The 19,759-nt window shown below is 36.5% G+C and overlaps 2 protein-coding genes across 3 annotated transcripts in view; one reads left to right on the forward strand and one right to left on the reverse strand.

The window, feature by feature from the left end:
• LOC128996152 (zinc-regulated GTPase metalloprotein activator 1-like) overlaps positions 1-19,759 on the reverse strand; it is a 230,611-nt gene that overhangs the window by 206,037 nt on the left and 4,815 nt on the right. The gene's annotated exons all lie outside the window — the stretch shown is intronic.
• On the forward strand, positions 1,955-19,266 carry LOC128996155 (alpha-tocopherol transfer protein-like). Its single transcript, XM_054421291.1, has 8 exons — positions 1,955-2,113; positions 6,084-6,232; positions 8,110-8,278; positions 8,501-8,606; positions 8,967-9,125; positions 10,545-10,655; positions 17,957-18,062; positions 18,760-19,266. Exons 2-8 carry the CDS (start codon positions 6,094-6,096, stop codon positions 18,912-18,914), a joined length of 945 nt encoding a protein of 314 aa, XP_054277266.1. The 5' UTR covers positions 1,955-2,113; positions 6,084-6,093; the 3' UTR covers positions 18,915-19,266.

Below are 19,759 nucleotides of genomic sequence, written 5' to 3' on the forward strand. Positions count from 1 at the left end.
ACCCATGACATACTTAGTAAACTTAGTTCTTACCCAAGGTATTTTTCCTGAATGTTTGAAGTTTGCTAATATCACCCCAATCTTTAAGCGAGGGGATCCAAATAAGGCTGATTGTTATAGGCCTATAGCGATTGTTCCTATAGTTGGTAAGGTAATAGAATCTTGTATAACTGCACAAATGTATCAATATTTCAACAACAACAACTTGCTCTATAACCATCAATATGGTTTTTGTCCAAAATGTAATACAGTTCAAGCGATGGAAGTTATTGTCAACTTTATCATTAAAGGTTTTGAAAACAAGAATATCATTGCCTCAAATTTGATTGATCTTTCAAAGGCTTTTGACTGCCATCTTTTGATATTTTGTACAAAAAATTAGATTTCTATGGTGTTAGAGATAAGGAACTAAATCTTGTGAAATCTTACTTGTCTGGACGTAAACAAAAGGTCAAAGTAAATAATGTTAGCTCTAACTTCATTGATGTTAAGGCTGGTGTACCCCAAGGCTCCGTGCTCGGACCTTTCTTGTACCTGATTTTTGTTAACGATATGTATTGTAATGTCCCTATTTTGTCAGTACTTTACGCTGATGACACAACCTTGATATGCTCAGATAGTTGTTTTGAACATGCCAATCAACTACTCTCAAATGTCTTAATCTCTTCCAAAAACTGGTTTGCATCCAATAATTTAGTAATAAATGAGCAAAAAACTGATTTAATTTATTTCTCTCTTAGAGAAATTCCGACAACCTGTAATGCAAGAAGTGATGTCAAACTTCTGGGTTTTACTTTAGACAACCACCTCACTTGGAAACCTCATGTCCGTAATCTGTGTAAAAAACTATCAAGAATTGTGTACCTAATAAGAAGGCTTAAGCAATCAGTAAGCTCTGATACACTGCTAGTTGTCTACTATGGACTCTTTCATGCTACTTTCAGCTATGGTATTCGACTGTGGGGTCATTCATGCCATGCAAAAAAGGTTTTCCGATGGCAAAAGAAGGCGGTAAGACTCCTTGACAACTTAAGAGATTGTCAATCATGTAAAACTAGTTTTCAGAAGTTAAAAATCTTGACCATGCCATCTGTGTATATTTTAAACACCTTAGTATATGTCAAACAAAATATCAACTCTTTTGCTCCTCAAAATGCTCATCATGATCACATCACTAGATTTAGACATAACCTTGTTACTCCATATGTAAGGCTTGCAAAAACCCGGCATTGTCATGTTTACCATCAACTCGCTCTTTATAATAAACTCCCAATAGCTATTAGAAATTTGCCACTCAATAGATTTAAGAAAACTGTAACTCTATTTCTAAAAGACCAATCCTACTACTCTGTTGCAGACTACATGGACGATCGCCTCACATCATGCTGCTTCATCATGACCTGTTTATCGGATGTAAACACTTTATCTATATCTTTGTCGCTGCTCTTATCTTGTTTTTAAGCTATGTGTCTCAACTCTATGTATTTTACCATATAAAATTCTTGACTTGTCCTATTGCATTATCTGTATGCTTAAAGGAATAAATATATATTGTCTATTGTCTAAATAGTTTATGAAAATGGATTTTAATTACGCTAATATTATTGATAATTAAGCTGACTGAGTAAGGTAAATCACTTTATTATAAGGTGTAAATCTACTAAAAAAATTATATTTATTGTAATTTGTAATTTCATTCACCTAATATTAAATAATCATAACCTTCAGGTAAAACCGTATTGTATAATTTCTGTTTTTCCTCAAAAACTAGTTTTGAACTCTCACCAACCCTTCACCTGGTTGAAACACTAACCTCCAACAGCCTAGTGTTTCCCAACATCCACAACTGTCCAGGTTATAATTGCTGGACATATCCTGGGCTAGTTCTCCCCCCCCCCCCCTCTTTTGCAAGGTCATCAAATGGACTTCTAATGATCTGTGTGAACCTGATAGTCAGACACTGGTTAAGTATCAGTCATCATTCAACTCACTGACACACACACATCTAGTCGGTGGCTCACTGACACACGCACACACATACACAAGTCAGTGGCTCAATCAACTGGCTCACACCCCTGGATTACCTGGTCAATGCAGATTGTCTGATAATTTTGTGAGTATTTTTTTAAATTTTAAAATTTTGTTATTTTTACATGGATTTATGATTAATATTTTTAGGTATATTAAATAATTTAACTTTAGCGAATTTTCTAGGAATCCTACATTATTGGACTTTGGAAACGGGGTTTTATAAGGTAAAAAAATGGGTTTCCGTAAATTTTACACATAAAAAATAAAAGTTGTAATTGTTTCTCTAAAATAATTTTTAGAGCTTACAAAAATAATTTAATAGCTTATATTAAAGCGTTTTTGTGCACCTAATGGTTAGGAGAAAATTCAAAAAAACTGTAAATTTAAAAGTTGTATGTTATTTTTATAGAGAATAAAATAAACGGTTGTAATTTGGTTGTTAGGGGCCAAATTATCTGGACATATTTTGCAAACTTGTTTCTTGGGCATTTTTCAAGATCGAAATTTCAAAATTAGTATAAATGTGTATTTTAGTAGGTAAAAAGAGATTACAAAGTTTCGTTCCAATATCTCAAGCCGTTTCAATATGGCGCCATTTAAAATCTTTAATGCCAAATTTAATGAAAACACTATTGTTTATTATTTGTTATTTTACAGAGCAGTAATGGTAGTACTATTAATTTGCGTAACTGAATGTAGAAAAAAACTGATAACTCGGTTGTTTGTCATCCGATTTTAACAAACAAGGTCTCCTTTGAATTGAATTTAAATTCTCTATCTTTTTGATCAGAAAAACTATTTTCTTAATATTAACGGTTTTCATGAAATTTGGCATTAAAGATTTTAGATGGTCCCCATATTGAAACGGCTTCAGATATTGGAACGAAACTTTGTAAGCTCTTTTTACCCACTAAAATAAACATTTATACTAATTTTGAAATTTCTATAATGAAAATTGCTTGAGATATAAAATAATTCTAAAAAATCAGAACAAAACCGACAAACAGTAATCAAGGCATTTTAGACCCATACTTAGGCCTATGTGTAATTTTATATTTGTCTTAGCCCAAGGAACAAGTCCACAATATATGTTCAAACAATTTGGAAACACTCTGTATTTTACATTTGACTTTTCATACCAAGCTGTTTGGTTACATTCATTAAAAAACTTATTTTGTTAACTTCCCTGTTTCGTGATTTTCAACATGTACTTCTGCTGGACTAAGGATATTATTTTTTGGTTGATTTTGTGGTTTTTGTCTCTTAAGTATTTTTTTTATAAGTGTTTTGCCCAACTATTTATGTTAATTTGAACCTAAATTACGATTTTAGTGGAAATTAAAAAAATAGGTACTTTCCTGTAAAAGGGAACATTCATTGTTATCGATGGTTTTTTTCTCGATATATCGATATTAACAAATTGAAACATATCAGCTGACAACTACGATAAATATTGTTCAGCATCAACAAACAATAATAAAATGAAACTGTTCTAAAAAAATAACCTAACATAACTAACCAAACTTGCTGTAACATTTAAAAATTCTGTGTTTAACTTGCCTTTTCTGTTATCAAACGGTTAGCTTAGAACAGTTTCATTTCTTAATTCATATAATAGACTGTTTTAGCCTAAACAAAATCAGTAGTTAGTTGTTGTCAATTTGTAATGGATCGGAAAACAAAAATATCGATATATCGAAAAAATCATCGATAATAATGAATGTTCCCTTTAACAGGAAAGTACCAAAAAATATTTTACCTACCTCAATCAGGTTACAATTATCATAAAATAACTTATTTTTAATCCATTTTCACAAGTTGTCTCTTATTTACAATCTGGCTGTATTTAAAATTTCAACTGATCAGCTGTTAAATAACGATTTACATTTAAAACATTATAAAGAATGTTGGTCCAGCATATTTGAATGTTTGAAAGCGAACTTAAGAAAAAAATCAAACACTAAGGGGGCAAAACCCTAAAGGAAATTGCCTTTTTAATTACCATTAGTCACTCCACTAGATCATAAGCACGAAAATGACAACTCAATCGTGAAAATCAGTTTAATAGGACCGAGGGAAAATGGATGTAACAGAGAATCCCATTGATGTATTAAGTATATAGATATTTACAAATTAAACTTGGTCAGTCTGCAAGATATTTTAGAATAGATAGAATTGTGTGTGCAGCTAACAAAAAACTATTGTTAAAACAATCATTAAAATAAATAAATAAATTTAAAAATTACTAAAACAAGTTTTCCTCCAAAATAATAGCAATTCAGTTTATTTTTAGTTAAAAAAATTAAAATTTGTGTAGGTACAATTAAATTTGAAGTAAACCCTTTGAGGTCCAGATTTAGTTGATGGAAAGAAATATATTTTAAATTTGTTAGTGCTTTTAAAATATTTGTTAGTTGTATTGCTTGGCTTAATAAGATCAGTGTACTAAATCTTTGATTATTTTCATTTACTGGTTCTTGGTTTTTAATGTAAATAATGGTCTAAGATATGCAAATTTGTAAATTATTAATTTAAGATAGATTTAGTTGACACCATTTAATGTACAAAACTGTACTTTATGAATAAAGCATATTTCATATTTGATTTGATTTGATTTCAATGGGTTTAAACTTATACATTTTCTCTATTAACTGTTAATCAACTTTTTTGAAAAGAGACTTAATTTAGATTGACAATTTTGTTGTAATCAAATCAAATCATTCTTTATTCAATAAAACACAGAGTACATGTGTTGAATAGAGTCAAGTCAATAACATTAGAAAGTAAACATTTAATACTTTTAATACTTTTCAATGAAATGGCGACCATACAAAGTAGGTATTTTAAGCCAAGTATGAATGAAGATGCGTGTAGGATGAGTGCCGCGATCTTGTAGTCTTGTTAGTGACTAAGGCCAACATATCCTCAGAAACAGCTGTTAATTAATAGCCCATAAAGCTAATGGCAACTAAGGGACCTACAGTTTATAGTGGAATCCAAACCACATTTCTGCCTTGGTATATACGAATTGGTCTAATTATCAGGATAGTACTGCGGATAGTCGTAGTACTCACTCGTGCGGACGTTAATCCACACCAGGGAGTATCACATCCACAGTGCATGCCTATAAATATCCACAATTCGCAACCTCCTAGTAGCTGGATTACAGGACGACACCACCTGTCCCAGTTTAGTCGAGGGCTTACATAAAATAAAAACAATAATGTATTCCTAAGCACCGTGAAGATAAAAAAAGTAAATAAATAAAAAAGTTCCCTTAGTTATGTTATGGAATTCAAATTTAATATTACGTGCTAATTTTTGTGCTTAAAAATTCTGCTATCGAATAGTAAGGAAATTGAATTAAAAAGTTTTTTAGTGTGTATTTGAATTTATTTATATTTTCTTCTCTCTTTAAAGGAACCGGTAGGTGTTGTAAAAATGTTAACCCTGAATAGTAATTCCAGATTATGCCGTGGTAAAACGATTTTAAATCTAGTGTTTATGGTCACCAGTAAATGAAAGTACAATAGTTGCTTGTGATTGAGTTTAAAACTGATAGATTTACAGTCAAAGAGATTTACCATGCTGACCTTCCATACAGAGCATTGGCCTTGGTAAACCTGACTCAAGTGTGAGGTTGAGGAAACTTCACGCAATGCATTCCTGATGTTGTGAAATGCACTTGTCAATGCTCTCTTTTTGGAGTTCCTCAACGATCTACACTAGGCCTTATCTTATTGATAGGAAGCAATTTGTATTTGCATAAACAATGTATGTACAAACATTATTCATCACAAATTGTGAATTGTATGGTTTATTTGATAATGCATAGCTGAAATAATACGTTTACATTGATGTCAAGGACCTAATGACTCACAAATACATTTAAATAATTTCACAAAAAATATTTGGTTAAGAATGTTTTTGCTTGCTTATATTTTTTCTATCAAACTACCACAGCATGACAAGAAACTCTGTTTGAATGGTATTAATCTACAAGATTACGTAATAATTAATGTAAGTGTAAATTAAATTACATGATTTTTCAGCCTAGGCAAGATGGCACTCGCACCAATTACTGTAAAACAGCGGAAAACTGTCGAGGATGAACTCGGTTACGATGACGTTCAAGTGCAAAAGAAAATAGAACAGATCAAAGATTGGATGAAAAAACAACCACATTTACCATCTTTGCCAGGTAACTGAAGTTTGTAAATAATAGTATCATTTTCATGTTTAATTTTATTTATTTTTATATGAAAACGTTCTTTCATATAGCAAAAAAAATTGTGAATTCAAATTTAATCAATTAATAAGTGGAAAAACTATAAAACAGAATGTGTCATGCAGTGCAAGATGTTAACATTTGTCCAAATCTAAGTGGGTAAAAATGTATTCATTTTTGACATCTTAAAACTATCTGGATAGCATTTTTTTTATTCTTAAAGCAACTTAGTAGAATACTGACTTATATTGTATGCATTTTTCATTAAGATATATTTTTTTATCAATCAAAAATGAAAAATGTAGCCTAACCCTTTTCTAAGGTTTTGGACTACATCCCCCCCCCCCTTTTATACTAAAATATTGATAGGGATTTAAGACTGAACAGCCAAAGAAAGGAAACCAGAAAATCTAGTTTCTGTAAAAATAAACCTGGAAGCCTTTTACGTAAAGAGAAAATAATTGATTGTCGCTTTTGCAGTAATGGTATGATTTCAATTAATAAATGTTGAAACTTATATTGAAAAGAACTTTGCTTGAAAACAAATAATCCAGTTAAATTCTGAGCAACCAGGCTGTAAAGACGTAAGAAAAATTAATTTAAGGGTTGTTTTAATTTTTACCAGCAAATCTTGATTACAATATTAATCTCTAAGGTATGTAAAATATGAGGACATTCAAATTTTTAAGGAGCTTTTTGCAAATCTCTAAAAGACAAAACTTAACACAGCCAACCTGAATTGTAATGAAGATTTAAAAACACAAGTGCTAACTGTGGCTGGAGTTACATAACAAATAAAATACAGACCACAACAATAATAATTTCTACAATAATATAAACTAAAACTGTTATTAGGTGGAAAGGTAAAAATACAAGAATGAAACTAAATCGCGATCAATTGGAAACAGGAAGCAAACCTTGAACTAATAAATCAACCTTGGCTGTAATAACTACCGAGTTTTTTGTACCTGCTTCCAACAGCAAGAGGGAATTTAATTGAGAATAATTATAGGGCTGCCGAATGTGTAGCCTACAGGCCGGGGATTGAGATTTATCAGAAATGACCTTGCCTACAACCAATTCACCAGGAACTTGACTTAAATATTAGGAACTTTAATGAAGCCAAATTATGAATGTGGTCCATGGTTTGAAGAAGCCAAAAAAAGGGAAACAATATTCATAAGGAACTAGAAAGTCCTTGAGAAAACGGAAAACAAAATTAATTTAACTGCAAAATAAACTCATTTTATATGCTAAATAATGGAAGAGTACTGATTAATCTTTTATACATTAGGTTTTTATAAGTAGTATTGTATGCATATTATTTATTAATTGCTAAAAGTAACATATAATTAAATTATAAACTTTATAAGAAAATATAAACTGCCACTTGTTTTTTAATATGGTAATTACTGGGAATTCAGATAAGTTGAAGTAAAACTAGACGTTAGGCTGGCATTTGTCACAGATTAAGAATACTTATGGCACAAATAAACTGCTAAAAATGGTTTTAGTAGTTTCCAATTTGGAACAGTCAATAAGCTTAAAAAAAACTCAGGATTTAACTGGTGAAATTTGAGTTCTATGCAAGCTCTATTTTCACTCTGCCAAAAAATGTGAGAGAGCTAATATAAAGGAAGGAGGTTTTAGGTTTGATGGTGAAAGATGAAAGAAAAATTTTCCCTTGAGGAAGGGGAAAAGGGCACATTAATTATCTCTTGGGCCCATAACGTGTCACATGCCGCGGGCAAGGATGTAATGTGATGTCTGTCAGGGTGGTAAAATGGAATTAAATTTTTAATAGAAATTTAAACCATTCAATCAAACCCACTTTGTAATGATTATTTCAGATGACTATGCAGTCAAATTCATCCGGCAATACCTGATCGGCACAAAGTTCAGCACAGAAGTGACCAAATACAAAATCGACACATTTTTCTCCATGAGGCATCAACTTCCTGAGATCTTCTGCACCAGAGACCCGTTGCAAAAGGATGTCATAGACAGCATTGACAAAGTGTAAGACCAAAGTGTTACATTACTATGTTTACTAAAAACTTTACGAAAAGTAATATGATCAAAGCATTAGATGACACGATGAACATTTTTGAAACGTGGCAAATGTTTCCGAGCAATTGCGAATTGTTTTTAGCCAATGAATATATGTTTAATGTGATTTGAATTCAATTCTAAAATGTAAGAAATATATTTGATATTAGTGACAATCATTTTTTTTTTCAGACGATATTTATGCCTCCCAGACCTCACTCCAGAAGGCTACCGAGTACACATACTTAACTACAATGACGAAGATAAGGAGAAAAGATTCACTGGGAAGGATTTGAAGGTAGAGCTGAAATGTTTTGTCTGTTACAATGTTGTGATATAACTGTCAAGTAACCACAATTAAAATGTTCATAAATTAAGTTTTTCAAGAAACTATTTCAGATAAAAAAGTATCACGGAAAAATTATTATAATTACTAACACTGAATGGATTTATAAATGAATTGTTAGACCAATGAATTATGAATAAATGGATGAGTCCTGGTTGTAATACTGGATGAGTGGATGAATGTATGACTGCTTGGATAGGATTAAAGAATGACAGGTTGAATAAGTTGATGGATGAATTTACGGATAAATGGATAAGTTAATTATAAGCCAACCAATGTTGATAAATCTACACGTTGTGACACTGGTTGCAGGGATTCTACAAGCGCATGATGGCTACGGCCTCTGCGAGAGTCATGCAAGACGAGTTTTGCTGCGGAGAAGTGCTCATTTCCGACTCTCGGGGATTCTACCTCAACCATCTGACAGAGCTGCCGTGGCTGTTCATACAGAAGTTCACATCCCTAGCTCAGGTGAGCAACTAACACACTTAGTCTGGCCACATCATCGATGGGTTGGATAAGGTTTAAAGACAATCTTTCAGAATAACTCAAATATAGAGGACTTTATTTGCTCAGCTTGGAAAGCCATTTAGGAAGTGTTAACAACACAGTAAGGTCAATTCTGAAACCATATACCATTTTACGTTAGGCTATTAATTAATGTACTCATGTTACAAAAGGAGGACGTTAGATTGTTCTTTGGGTTTTTTATTGTTCATGGACGCTAGGCTCAAGCCCTTGGTCGTTTTTCACATTACTTCAGGATAGACATGGGCATTATCTCTTAAATAAAATCCATCGGAGATTTGGCGGGATTTGAACCTGAAAACTCAAGGACCAAAGATTGCGTTCTACCTCTTGACTTCGCTCCCCAGGACATTAGATAGTATTGAAAACAGGCTTTCCTTTACTGGCTGTTCCTTTACAAAAAACAACATAATAATCCCAATGCATAGAAACACAAAATGTAATTCCTTTCTCAATGCAGTAATTCAGTGAATAAATTCCTACAACTACGCAACACTTGCAGCTTTTGGTATACAAAAACAAAACACTAAAAGTTGGCTCAAGTTAGAGCAGATAGCTCAGATGAACCACCAAGAGATTTCCAAACATAAACAAATCATTAAGGATCCTCAGAGTGTTGAGACCTTGAGTTTACTACTTCCTTCCTTTCCTGCAGGGCTGAATGTTGCCAGTCATTTGCTAATATCAAGCTGACTCTTGGCCACTCATCCCTCATAAAAACTACATTAAATATTATTCACCCCTAAAGAATTCCTGGGACTGTGGTAAACTGTTGTCCAGGCTAGACAAAATAATAGCTATATTAAGAATGTTTATTGATTTTGATCACCCAAATCGTAGTACTACTAATTGATTGTGTATGTTGATACTCGATTAAAAAATTATTTTTATTTATTTACTTCTGCAAACATAACTGTAAAAACACTTTTGTAATAAATTATTAACAGCCCTCAAACTTTCCAGTAGCGATTAATAATTATAGTGATCATTATCAAAATCCAATATCAAAGAATCAATCTCATTGATACAGTATGGAAGCTAAACATTTTAAAAGAAATTGTACTAAATATAATTATTTGTATATACGTCCTTCACATCTTAGGACGCTAGGTTCTAGCCCGGAACTGTTACTCAACATTACTTCGGGATATTTGAGGGTCGCAGAATTTTTATAGAGATAAAATGTATTGGTGATTTGCGGGACTTGAACCCAGGACCTTTGGCTCTGAAGCCCCACACTCTACAACTAGACCCCTTCACTAAATATTATTTGAACTGCTGTATTTTTATCCTTAGTCCAAAGACTACGTAAAGGTACTGGCATTGTTGGTATTTTCTTATCCTGCAATGAGTGTTTTTCAGGAAGGACTTCCAATCAGAATCAAGGGAGTTTACATGATCAACAATGTGAGTTATGTGGAACAGGCTCTGAACATCCTCAAGCCCTGCTTCAAGGAGAAAGTCCGCAAGAGGGTAAGACGACGTTTATCAGTAACCTATGAATACCGTAATGGATAGATGGTGTGTAGTAGTATATTATATTACTAGCCTGGTAAGTGGTGTTTTACCGTGCAAACACAACAGCTCCCGCACAAGGCTTAGCCGAATGCGGGATTTTCGTGCCAGTACAGTAAATCTTACCGGGTGAGTAAGGTACGATACATTACATAATTTTAAACTGATAACACAATTTATTTAGGACATTATATAAAATATAATATTTTTATATTTCAGAAAATAAAATAGGCCGTTGCAATTAGCTGTTTATTTCATCAGCTGACTAAGTGCACGGTAAAAAGCTTTTACGGTGCAGTACGTTGCTTTTCCGTGTTTAGGCACGGCAAAGGGCAACTTTCCAGCCTATCAATACGGATGGAAAAGCACCTGTTTCTCTGTAGTATGATGTAAAAAAATTATTTGCTTGTTTCTGATTTTGCACAGATATTTTTTTATGAATCTAGCTGTGGTGTTTTCTTGTGAAATTAAATAATGTGATAGTCAATTTCTTGAGCTCTACCCTACATTTTGGAAATCAATACTAATAGAGTAGCATATGAAAATGATTTTAGGAAGACTATAAAAAAATCTGTCATATATAATATACATGATTTTTGTATATCGCTCGCTATAATAGAGAACTAAAAAAATGAGGGAGAAAATCTTTGATAATGAGTTTTTTTACAGCTTTGGTTTGGTCACATAAATATTTCATAGGTGTTTGTCTGTAAAAAATTATTGGTTATTCAGTCAAAGGAAAAACTTGTTGACCTTGAAATAAATTAGTTTCAGTGTGAAGAAATAGGAAATGGATGACAAAATAGTCCACCGAGAAATTTCCTCTTTCAAAATAACTGGGGTAATTTGATATATTTGAAGTTTAGTACTTTCCACTATTTCCACAATCTTGGGTTTTATATAATTGCTTTTAAAAACAAACGGTACTCAAAATCTGACACATCCTTTTTTTCATCAGCTTGTCAACAACCTATAGTGATGTTTAATCTGTATAAAATAGTGCTCCATTAAATGAACGAATATTTTGCGAACTTTTAATTTACAAACAAAATAATGAGCTCTGTTAAATTTTAATTAACAATAAATAAAAGAAAACATTTTACCAACAACCGATCTTCCACTGCATTGATATGTTATAAAAAAACCTTTATAATTTGAAGGTGAGCCTAAGCTGTTAAAAAATGTTTTTCAACTTTTTTACTGATCATAAAGTGGTTTGAAGTTATGTATAAAGGCACCAAAACTATCACTCTAGTTGAATTTTCATTCAAAATTATGACGAAATTTCGGGTTGAGAGACAAAATTATATTTTAAAGTACGTAATTGACGTCTCACCTGAAATTCTGTCACACCTTAAATTTGTCCAGATAGCTTAGCCTACTATGAGATAGTCCAGGACTCTAACGTTTTCGTTAATTAATTATCGTTTCGAGTTTATTGGCTCAGAATATTAATTACAACAATAATGCTTACAATGTTAAGCTTACCTTTAGCAAGTGCTCATCATAGCCACTCGAAAAATATGTCAAGTTAAATTTAGAATTTTGAATAACCTATGATGAATGCGAATAACCTAATAAACTAGAAACTTAACTCATATAAAACGAGACTCGGTCGTTATACTTGGTAATCACCAAAGTAAACTTGTCGGGAAAATTAGACTCGGTCGATCACCAGAGTCGATACGGGGTTTTTAAACCAAATTTACGTAGGACGGTCCGGGGTAACGAGGTAAGTCGTACGTAAACCGTTCCGGCAACTTAACTGATTTCCGAAGCTGGTTTAAGACAAAAGGTAGTGTGCTCGTACGTGAAAAAGCGTGCGGGGTGCGCGCGACTGCGGCACAGTAAAATAAAAATAATAAAACTTCTTTAAAAATGAGATTAAACAAAATAAATTCGGTAGCACACTAACCTGATGACTTATGATTCTACCAGGAACGGGGGAAATCTTTAATTGACCAGAATTTAGGAGGTTATAGACTGTTGGATTGTCTCCAAACAGCAAGCGTACTGACGGTTCGGTAGCGGGTGGACGACTCCATCATCAGGTCCGCTCTTCTGGTCCTTCTTCGCCATCGCCCCTGGCGGCGGGGTAGGTAACTAGCGTCATCCCCTCTACGATGACGTAGGACCCTTGCCCCTACGATGCCGCTGACAACGCGGGCGCGGCTTACCCCGAACGTAGAAAATTATAATACTTGAGATGAAACTTTTTAAAATCGGGTTTTTACCCCTTGATGGGTTTTGGGTCGTTACACCCCCTTCTTACTTCGCAGAGAAAAAAAGAAAAACGGGAAAAAAGAAAAAAAGAATACCCAAACCTAGGGTATTGTCGGCGTCTGCTGCGAAGCTCACTCTGAGAGCGTAAACAAAACAAATTTGAAACTTCTTAAAATGGGCACATCGTCTCAATATATGTCCTTCATCGTCCGCAGCTTCTTCGTCCGGACCCGGAAAAACGTTCCATCTCCCCTGAACACCTTCATCCTCTGGTTTTTCCTTCGCCGCCCCGTGTCTTCCATCGGTAAATTGGACAGGATGTCGCGCACCTCCTGTGGCACTGGCCGGTTAGACGACGCGGTGGCAATTGGGGTGTGAGGCGTATCGGCGGGAGCATTGCGACGGTTGGCTGGGGATACCTCCACCAGCGCGACTGTTGTAACCACGGGTCGATGGGGTGGCTCTTCTTCCTCCTCGCCTTCCAGGTCGGACGTGACCTTCTCGAGGAGCGCGAGTTCGTTGGCTAGGCACGTCTCCAGTCGCTTGCCCTGGTCATTCGACAGCCTACTCACTGCAGATACGTCGTTGGCGGGTCCGGAACATTCTCCAGGACCGCGTTCTACAGTGAGTTCAAATCGTGCCAAGCCGAGGTCGTTAACTTGCGTTATTCCTAAAACTAAATCGCAAGCCAATCCCGTCACATGCAACGCGTCCCATTTGTATTCGAGTCCGCCGAATAATCCGCGAACTCGGTATCCAGTCGTGATGTGAGACAGCATGCCATTCGCCATTCTTATATCAACATCGCTGTCTATAGGCGGAACCCTTTGGGATTTTAATAACGTTGCGAGACGGTCACCAATGAGGCTGACCACGGCGCCGGTATCCACGAGGGCCCTAAACGGTTGACTGAATATTTCTACGGTTACGAAGGGTCTTGTGTCGAGGGAAACAACATTGTGGTTGGTCGAGACGGGGAAATCCTTTATTCGTTGGAGCCATGTTCTCCATTGTTGGGGGGGTTGTGTTTCGGATCGGGGATTTGGACTCGGCCGCCCCCTTCTTAGCTGAATCCGGTGTGCGTTTCCCGCCTTGCAATGGCATTTTGCGGTCGAGATGCCTTTGATTTTGCAATAAAAGCACTTCCAGGTTCTCGGTTTGGGGCAATCACGGAACAAGTGTCCCGTACGGTCACAATTCCAGCAAACGTACTGGTTGTTGACGTGGACGGTTCTCTCCAGTGCCACCCCTCTCACACTCGTGTGGGAGTTGGGCACGGATAGGGTTTGTGCCTTGGATCGCGAACTCGGTCCTTGCCGCGCGCGGTCGTACCTCTGGTGCTGCGGGTAGGTCCGGGAGCTCGGTTCGCGCGGTGACTCAGCAGTGACTGCGGCGTTATCGACCGGACGTTCAGATCGTCTTCGCCCGTGATACGCGGTTTCAGGAATGAGAGAGATAGCCGGAGGGGGTGGAGGACAAAACGTGCTCTTATCCCTAACGTAGGACTCGTACTCCTCGGCACGCTTAATCAGTTCGGTCAGAGTCAAGCAGTCCTGGCGTCGAACCATAAGCTTGTATTCGGGTCGCATATTCGTATAAATCAAGTCGATCTTATCGTGGGACGAAATGGATCCTCTCCTTCGAATTAGCGTGCTTAACGCGACCACAAAATCTCTGAACGGCTCCTGGTCACCCTGTGTCCGCTTACGAATCTCTTCGTCCAAGTTACGGCGATAACCGAGAGGTAGATATTGGATTTCGAAATGGCTACGAAAATCCTGGAAATCGGCCCACGCTTCCCGGTTATTGCGGTACCATAACAAGGCGTTACTAGTCAACAGTTCCGGCAGAGCCCTGAAGACCTGGTCTGGGGCTAAGGAATACGCCTCCATTAGCTCCTCCAAGCGTTCCAGGAACGATACCGGGTCTTTGCGACCGTCAAAACGAAGGTTCCACTTACGAACGACGTTGTAAATGGAGGCTCCGTCTAGCGATTGGCGGCCTGAGGGGCCAGCGTGGCTCGATGGATCGGCATCTCGCAACTCGCGAGTTGCCGAGGCGTTAGGACGTGGTACCGCACCGTAGCACAGATCGGCATAATTCGTGGTAGGGGGTGCGGCGTGAGCGGGAACCGTGTCGGTCGCGTAGTGTCCCGTGGGAGTCGCGTCGTTTGACCTCAAGGTATTCACCATTGAGGCTAGGACCCGTCTCACTAGCGTAGAGTCCGCATTCGGTGACAACCCAAGTATCTCCCGTACACTGTCACGTTCGTCGAGGGTGGTATGTACGCCTAACTTGTCCTTAGACGCGTATTCCAACCCGTAATTCGCCGGCGGGATATTAAGAGTGCGTGGAGGTTCAACGGTCCGGTAGGGTTCGGTACGGGTAATTGCGGAGAATGGCGATCGCCAAAAATCCACAAAACTCTTCCTAAGTTCCTCAGCCGTACCTGCTGTAGAAAGGCCGTATTTACTCATCTCATTCTGCAGCTCCTCTTTGCTCAGTCTATAAATCCACCCGACGCGCGGATCGTCAAACGGCGTGCGCGGCACGATCGATTCCGTAGACCCACGAGTGGTAACGGCAGTGGCAGCGGTGGTTGCTGTAGCGACATACGTTGAAGTGGTGACGGCAGTTGTAGTGGTAACGGTGGGAGCGGTGGTAACGGCGGGTGTGATGATAACGGCGGGAGAGGTAGTAACAGCGGGAGCGGTTGTGACGGCGGGAGCGGTTGTGACGGCGGGAGTGGTTGTGACGGCGGGAGCGGTAGCGGTTGGCGGTGGGTCATCGTTTTTGCGCGAGGGCCTTTTAACTGATTCATCTGGAGTCAGCACATACATAATTGGGAAAAGATAAGTCCAAAGGCGCAAAAATAATTCCCAAGGTGTCATTTTTAAATTATTATTAGGAAGTATACAACAGCCGACGGTAAAAGCTGTTGTCGAAAAAAATACGTAAAAGACTGTGTAACTGTCGTAAGGCTCGTCGCTAATCGCAAATGTTCAGTATAATATTTAAACCATTGATACAATACCCCAACAATCAATGTTTACAATCACAATAAGTAACAGAGTTCCGATAATACGTTAGCCTAAAGATCGTTGTGAACTAATTGTTACTGAGCAATACAATAATATGTTAACCAACAATATTATTATATCACTAACGTGTACGTAGACCGTCGTAATTAGGCTCAATCCAAAATATAATAATCCTGTGTTATTATATTAAACAATGTTATTCCCTGTGTGTAACAATATTGTATTACAATACAATAAAACCGGGGTATTCTAATTGCTGTTAAATATTAGGACAACCAGAAGTATAACAATATGTTAATCAACAATATTATTATAAAACAGTTCTGATCCCAAATATTTAACGCGTTTCAGTTGCGTTATAAATATTATGCAATGCAATGGATGTAAATATTATGCAGAAATAAGCTCACTAGAATTGAAAGAACTACGGGGAAACTCCAATAACAAACCGTTATCAAACAGCTGATCGGGCCGCTCTTATCTCTTGCCCATTCATACAGAGAACAATAGGCAAGCGCAACACTAGTGAACTAACAGGTCGACTAGCCTTCTTGATGCAGAACAATTCTTACAGAATACTCTGAATTAAATCGGAAGGCAGTGTTAACTATTTCCTACTTAAATAATTTTAAAAGAATAACAATAAATTATCAGAGGAAATCTATAAACACGGGTATAAATAAGTGCGAAGTATAAACGGTTATGTTCGAATTCAATTAAATTCCAATAAATATCCTGTAATTCTATTACACAAACGTAGTACGTTAAACAACAGTACTGACGTTTAATCGTACCCAGTTCTACGGTATACAACCAATATTCCACTGTAACGTCTCGTACACAACACTGATTATGGTAATGTTCGTATGTGTAATATTTATTAAATTCTGAGCCAAAACAATTAATTATCGACTATGCCTTCGGGCGCCATAAAAATATATTTAACATTCAATAGTCCCTGTTCGGATCGCCATTTGATATGACGAAATTTCGGGTTGAGAGACAAAATTATATTTTAAAGTACGTAATTGACGTCTCACCTGAAATTCTGTCACACCTTAAATTTGTCCAGATAGCTTAGCCTACTATGAGATAGTCCAGGACTCTAACGTTTTCGTTAATTAATTATCGTTTCGAGTTTATTGGCTCAGAATATTAATTACAACAATAATGCTTACAATGTTAAGCTTACCTTTAGCAAGTGCTCATCATAGCCACTCGAAAAATATGTCAAGTTAAATTTAGAATTTTGAATAACCTATGATGAATGCGAATAACCTAATAAACTAGAAACTTAACTCATATAAAACGAGACTCGGTCGTTATACTTGGTAATCACCAAAGTAAACTTGTCGGGAAAATTAGACTCGGTCGATCACCAGAGTCGATACGGGGTTTTTAAACCAAATTTACGTAGGACGGTCCGGGGTAACGAGGTAAGTCGTACGTAAACCGTTCCGGCAACTTAACTGATTTCCGAAGCTGGTTTAAGACAAAAGGTAGTGTGCTCGTACGTGAAAAAGCGTGCGGGGTGCGCGCGACTGCGGCACAGTAAAATAAAAATAATAAAACTTCTTTAAAAATGAGATTAAACAAAATAAATTCGGTAGCACACTAACCTGATGACTTATGATTCTACCAGGAACGGGGGAAATCTTTAATTGACCAGAATTTAGGAGGTTATAGACTGTTGGATTGTCTCCAAACAGCAAGCGTACTGACGGTTCGGTAGCGGGTGGACGACTCCATCATCAGGTCCGCTCTTCTGGTCCTTCTTCGCCATCGCCCCTGGCGGCGGGGTAGGTAACTAGCGTCATCCCCTCTACGATGACGTAGGACCCTTGCCCCTACGATGCCGCTGACAACGCGGGCGCGGCTTACCCCGAACGTAGAAAATTATAATACTTGAGATGAAACTTTTTAAAATCGGGTTTTTACCCCTTGATGGGTTTTGGGTCGTTACAAAATAACACTTAGTTATGGAATTTTTTTTAGATTCACGTCCTATCTGGAGATCACACCAGCCTCTACAAATACATTCCCCAGAAGATGCTACCCAAGGACTACGGTGGAGATGGACCTAGCATTGTGGAACAAACAGGTAACTCATCACACCTATAGTCTGTATGATGGAACCTGTCCCCTGACCATATGTTCTGGGACTGGACTTAAACCCTTGGCAGATGGATGGTCAGGAGACAAGTTTCATCAAACAGAGTATAGCTTCATTTGTAGCAAAATTTTAAAATTCAGGTTTTGTTTTTAAGCTAACATAACCTAAAAAACCCCATAATAGTCATTTATAATTTCTTGTGAGGTGGACAAAGCCACCTAGATGTGTAACCTGAATAAGAATGAACGTGTAGAATGGATTGAGTGATCTGTGTAGCTTTGTTACTGACTAAGATCAGCTGTTTCATTAGCCAGAACTATTTACTACCCCAATGACCAAGGACCAGGACAACTGAGCATGAGATAAATTGGAGGCAGCAGTCAATGAGAGCATTACGAGATGTTGGCCGCCATTCTAGAATTTTAATCATGATTTGTATTCAATAAACACTAATCTTTCGTAACATAACACTGAAGCTAAATAATTTGAATTCTTAGTAAGTATTTGTTTGTAACAAAGCATATCATAAATTAAATTTTATTGATTTTAGTATTAACATAACCAGTAATAACCCTGCCAGTACCTACCCTGCCATCACCTACCAGGACTTTTTTAAGGTGTAGAGTTAGTAATAGTCAACTGTTTTGTTAAGAGCCTTTAATAATCGTTGGTCAATTATTTTCAGCCGCATGGCAGAAGACAATCGAGTCCATGAGAGATTTTATCATTGAAGACGATAAGAGAAGAACAGATGAAGCTAAAAGGCCGAAAGACAACACAAACGTGCATGGGCAGCTGTTTGGCATCAACGGAACATTCAACAAACTCAATATTGATTGAATGAAATCAATAGAATATTCAACTAATTCAAGATGGAAACAAATTAACAAGACAATCAGCAAGCTGAACGTTGGTTAGTCATCCATAAGCAACAAAGAATTTAACACCGATAGAACAATATTCAAACAATTCAAAATAAGTTGTGAGTGTGTCACCGTGCTTGATGGAGTTTAAGAGATGAAACACAAACATCATCTAAGGAAACAAAAATTTTCAATCACATAAAACATTTATTAAAAATGATTTTGAGATTAAACTGTGGTGTTAGTATTTTACTGGTGATTGTAAAAATTGTATATATTATCAAAAGATCAAACTGATATATAATTTATACTTAGTAATAGGAAATAAACACTGTAATTGTTAATTTGTGTATTACTTTATCACAATTTTCTATTAGAATGCATGTAAATCACAAGGAGACGGTCAATTTGGGTATTGTTAAGTCTGATACTTTTACCTAACACACGTGTACAAAGACCGAGAACCAGGATTTGTGGAATTAAATCAAGTTTATTAATGTTCTGCAATTATTTCGATTTCAGAATATTTAACTATGATTAAAGGTAATGGTGACCTTCTCACATAACAAATGAGCTAGAAGAACATTTATTGGGTGTATTTCACAACTAAACACAACAGGGTGATTTGCGAAAAGATAATTTACTGTGAGAATTGCCTATAAAGGTGATTCAAAACAATGGTAATTGGAATAGCAATCATACTTGTGAGGAAATGGTGAGTAAAGTGCTATGATTTCCTGGGAGTAATTTAAGGTTGATGGAAGCAAAATTTCAACATGAGATTAATATTAATTATGGTCTCATAAAAACTAAGCACTGTAT

This window comes from Macrosteles quadrilineatus, unplaced genomic scaffold (genome assembly GCF_028750875.1).
Source record: "Macrosteles quadrilineatus isolate MER2022 unplaced genomic scaffold, UCM_ALF_1.0 Scaffold_6__1_contigs__length_79288215, whole genome shotgun sequence".
NCBI classification, from domain to species: Eukaryota; Metazoa; Arthropoda; class Insecta; order Hemiptera; family Cicadellidae; genus Macrosteles; species Macrosteles quadrilineatus.

Excerpts from the sequence above, each read along its gene's own strand:
- LOC128996155 (XM_054421291.1), top strand. The coding sequence starts at position 6,094 with ATGGCACTCGCACCAATTACTGTAAAACAGCGGAAAACTGTCGAGGAT. Across the intron at positions 10,656-17,956 it reads AGGAGAAAGTCCGCAAGAGG|ATTCACGTCCTATCTGGAGA; the intron begins GTAAGACGACGT and ends AATTTTTTTTAG. Across the intron at positions 18,063-18,759 it reads TAGCATTGTGGAACAAACAG|CCGCATGGCAGAAGACAATC; the intron begins GTAACTCATCAC and ends AATTATTTTCAG.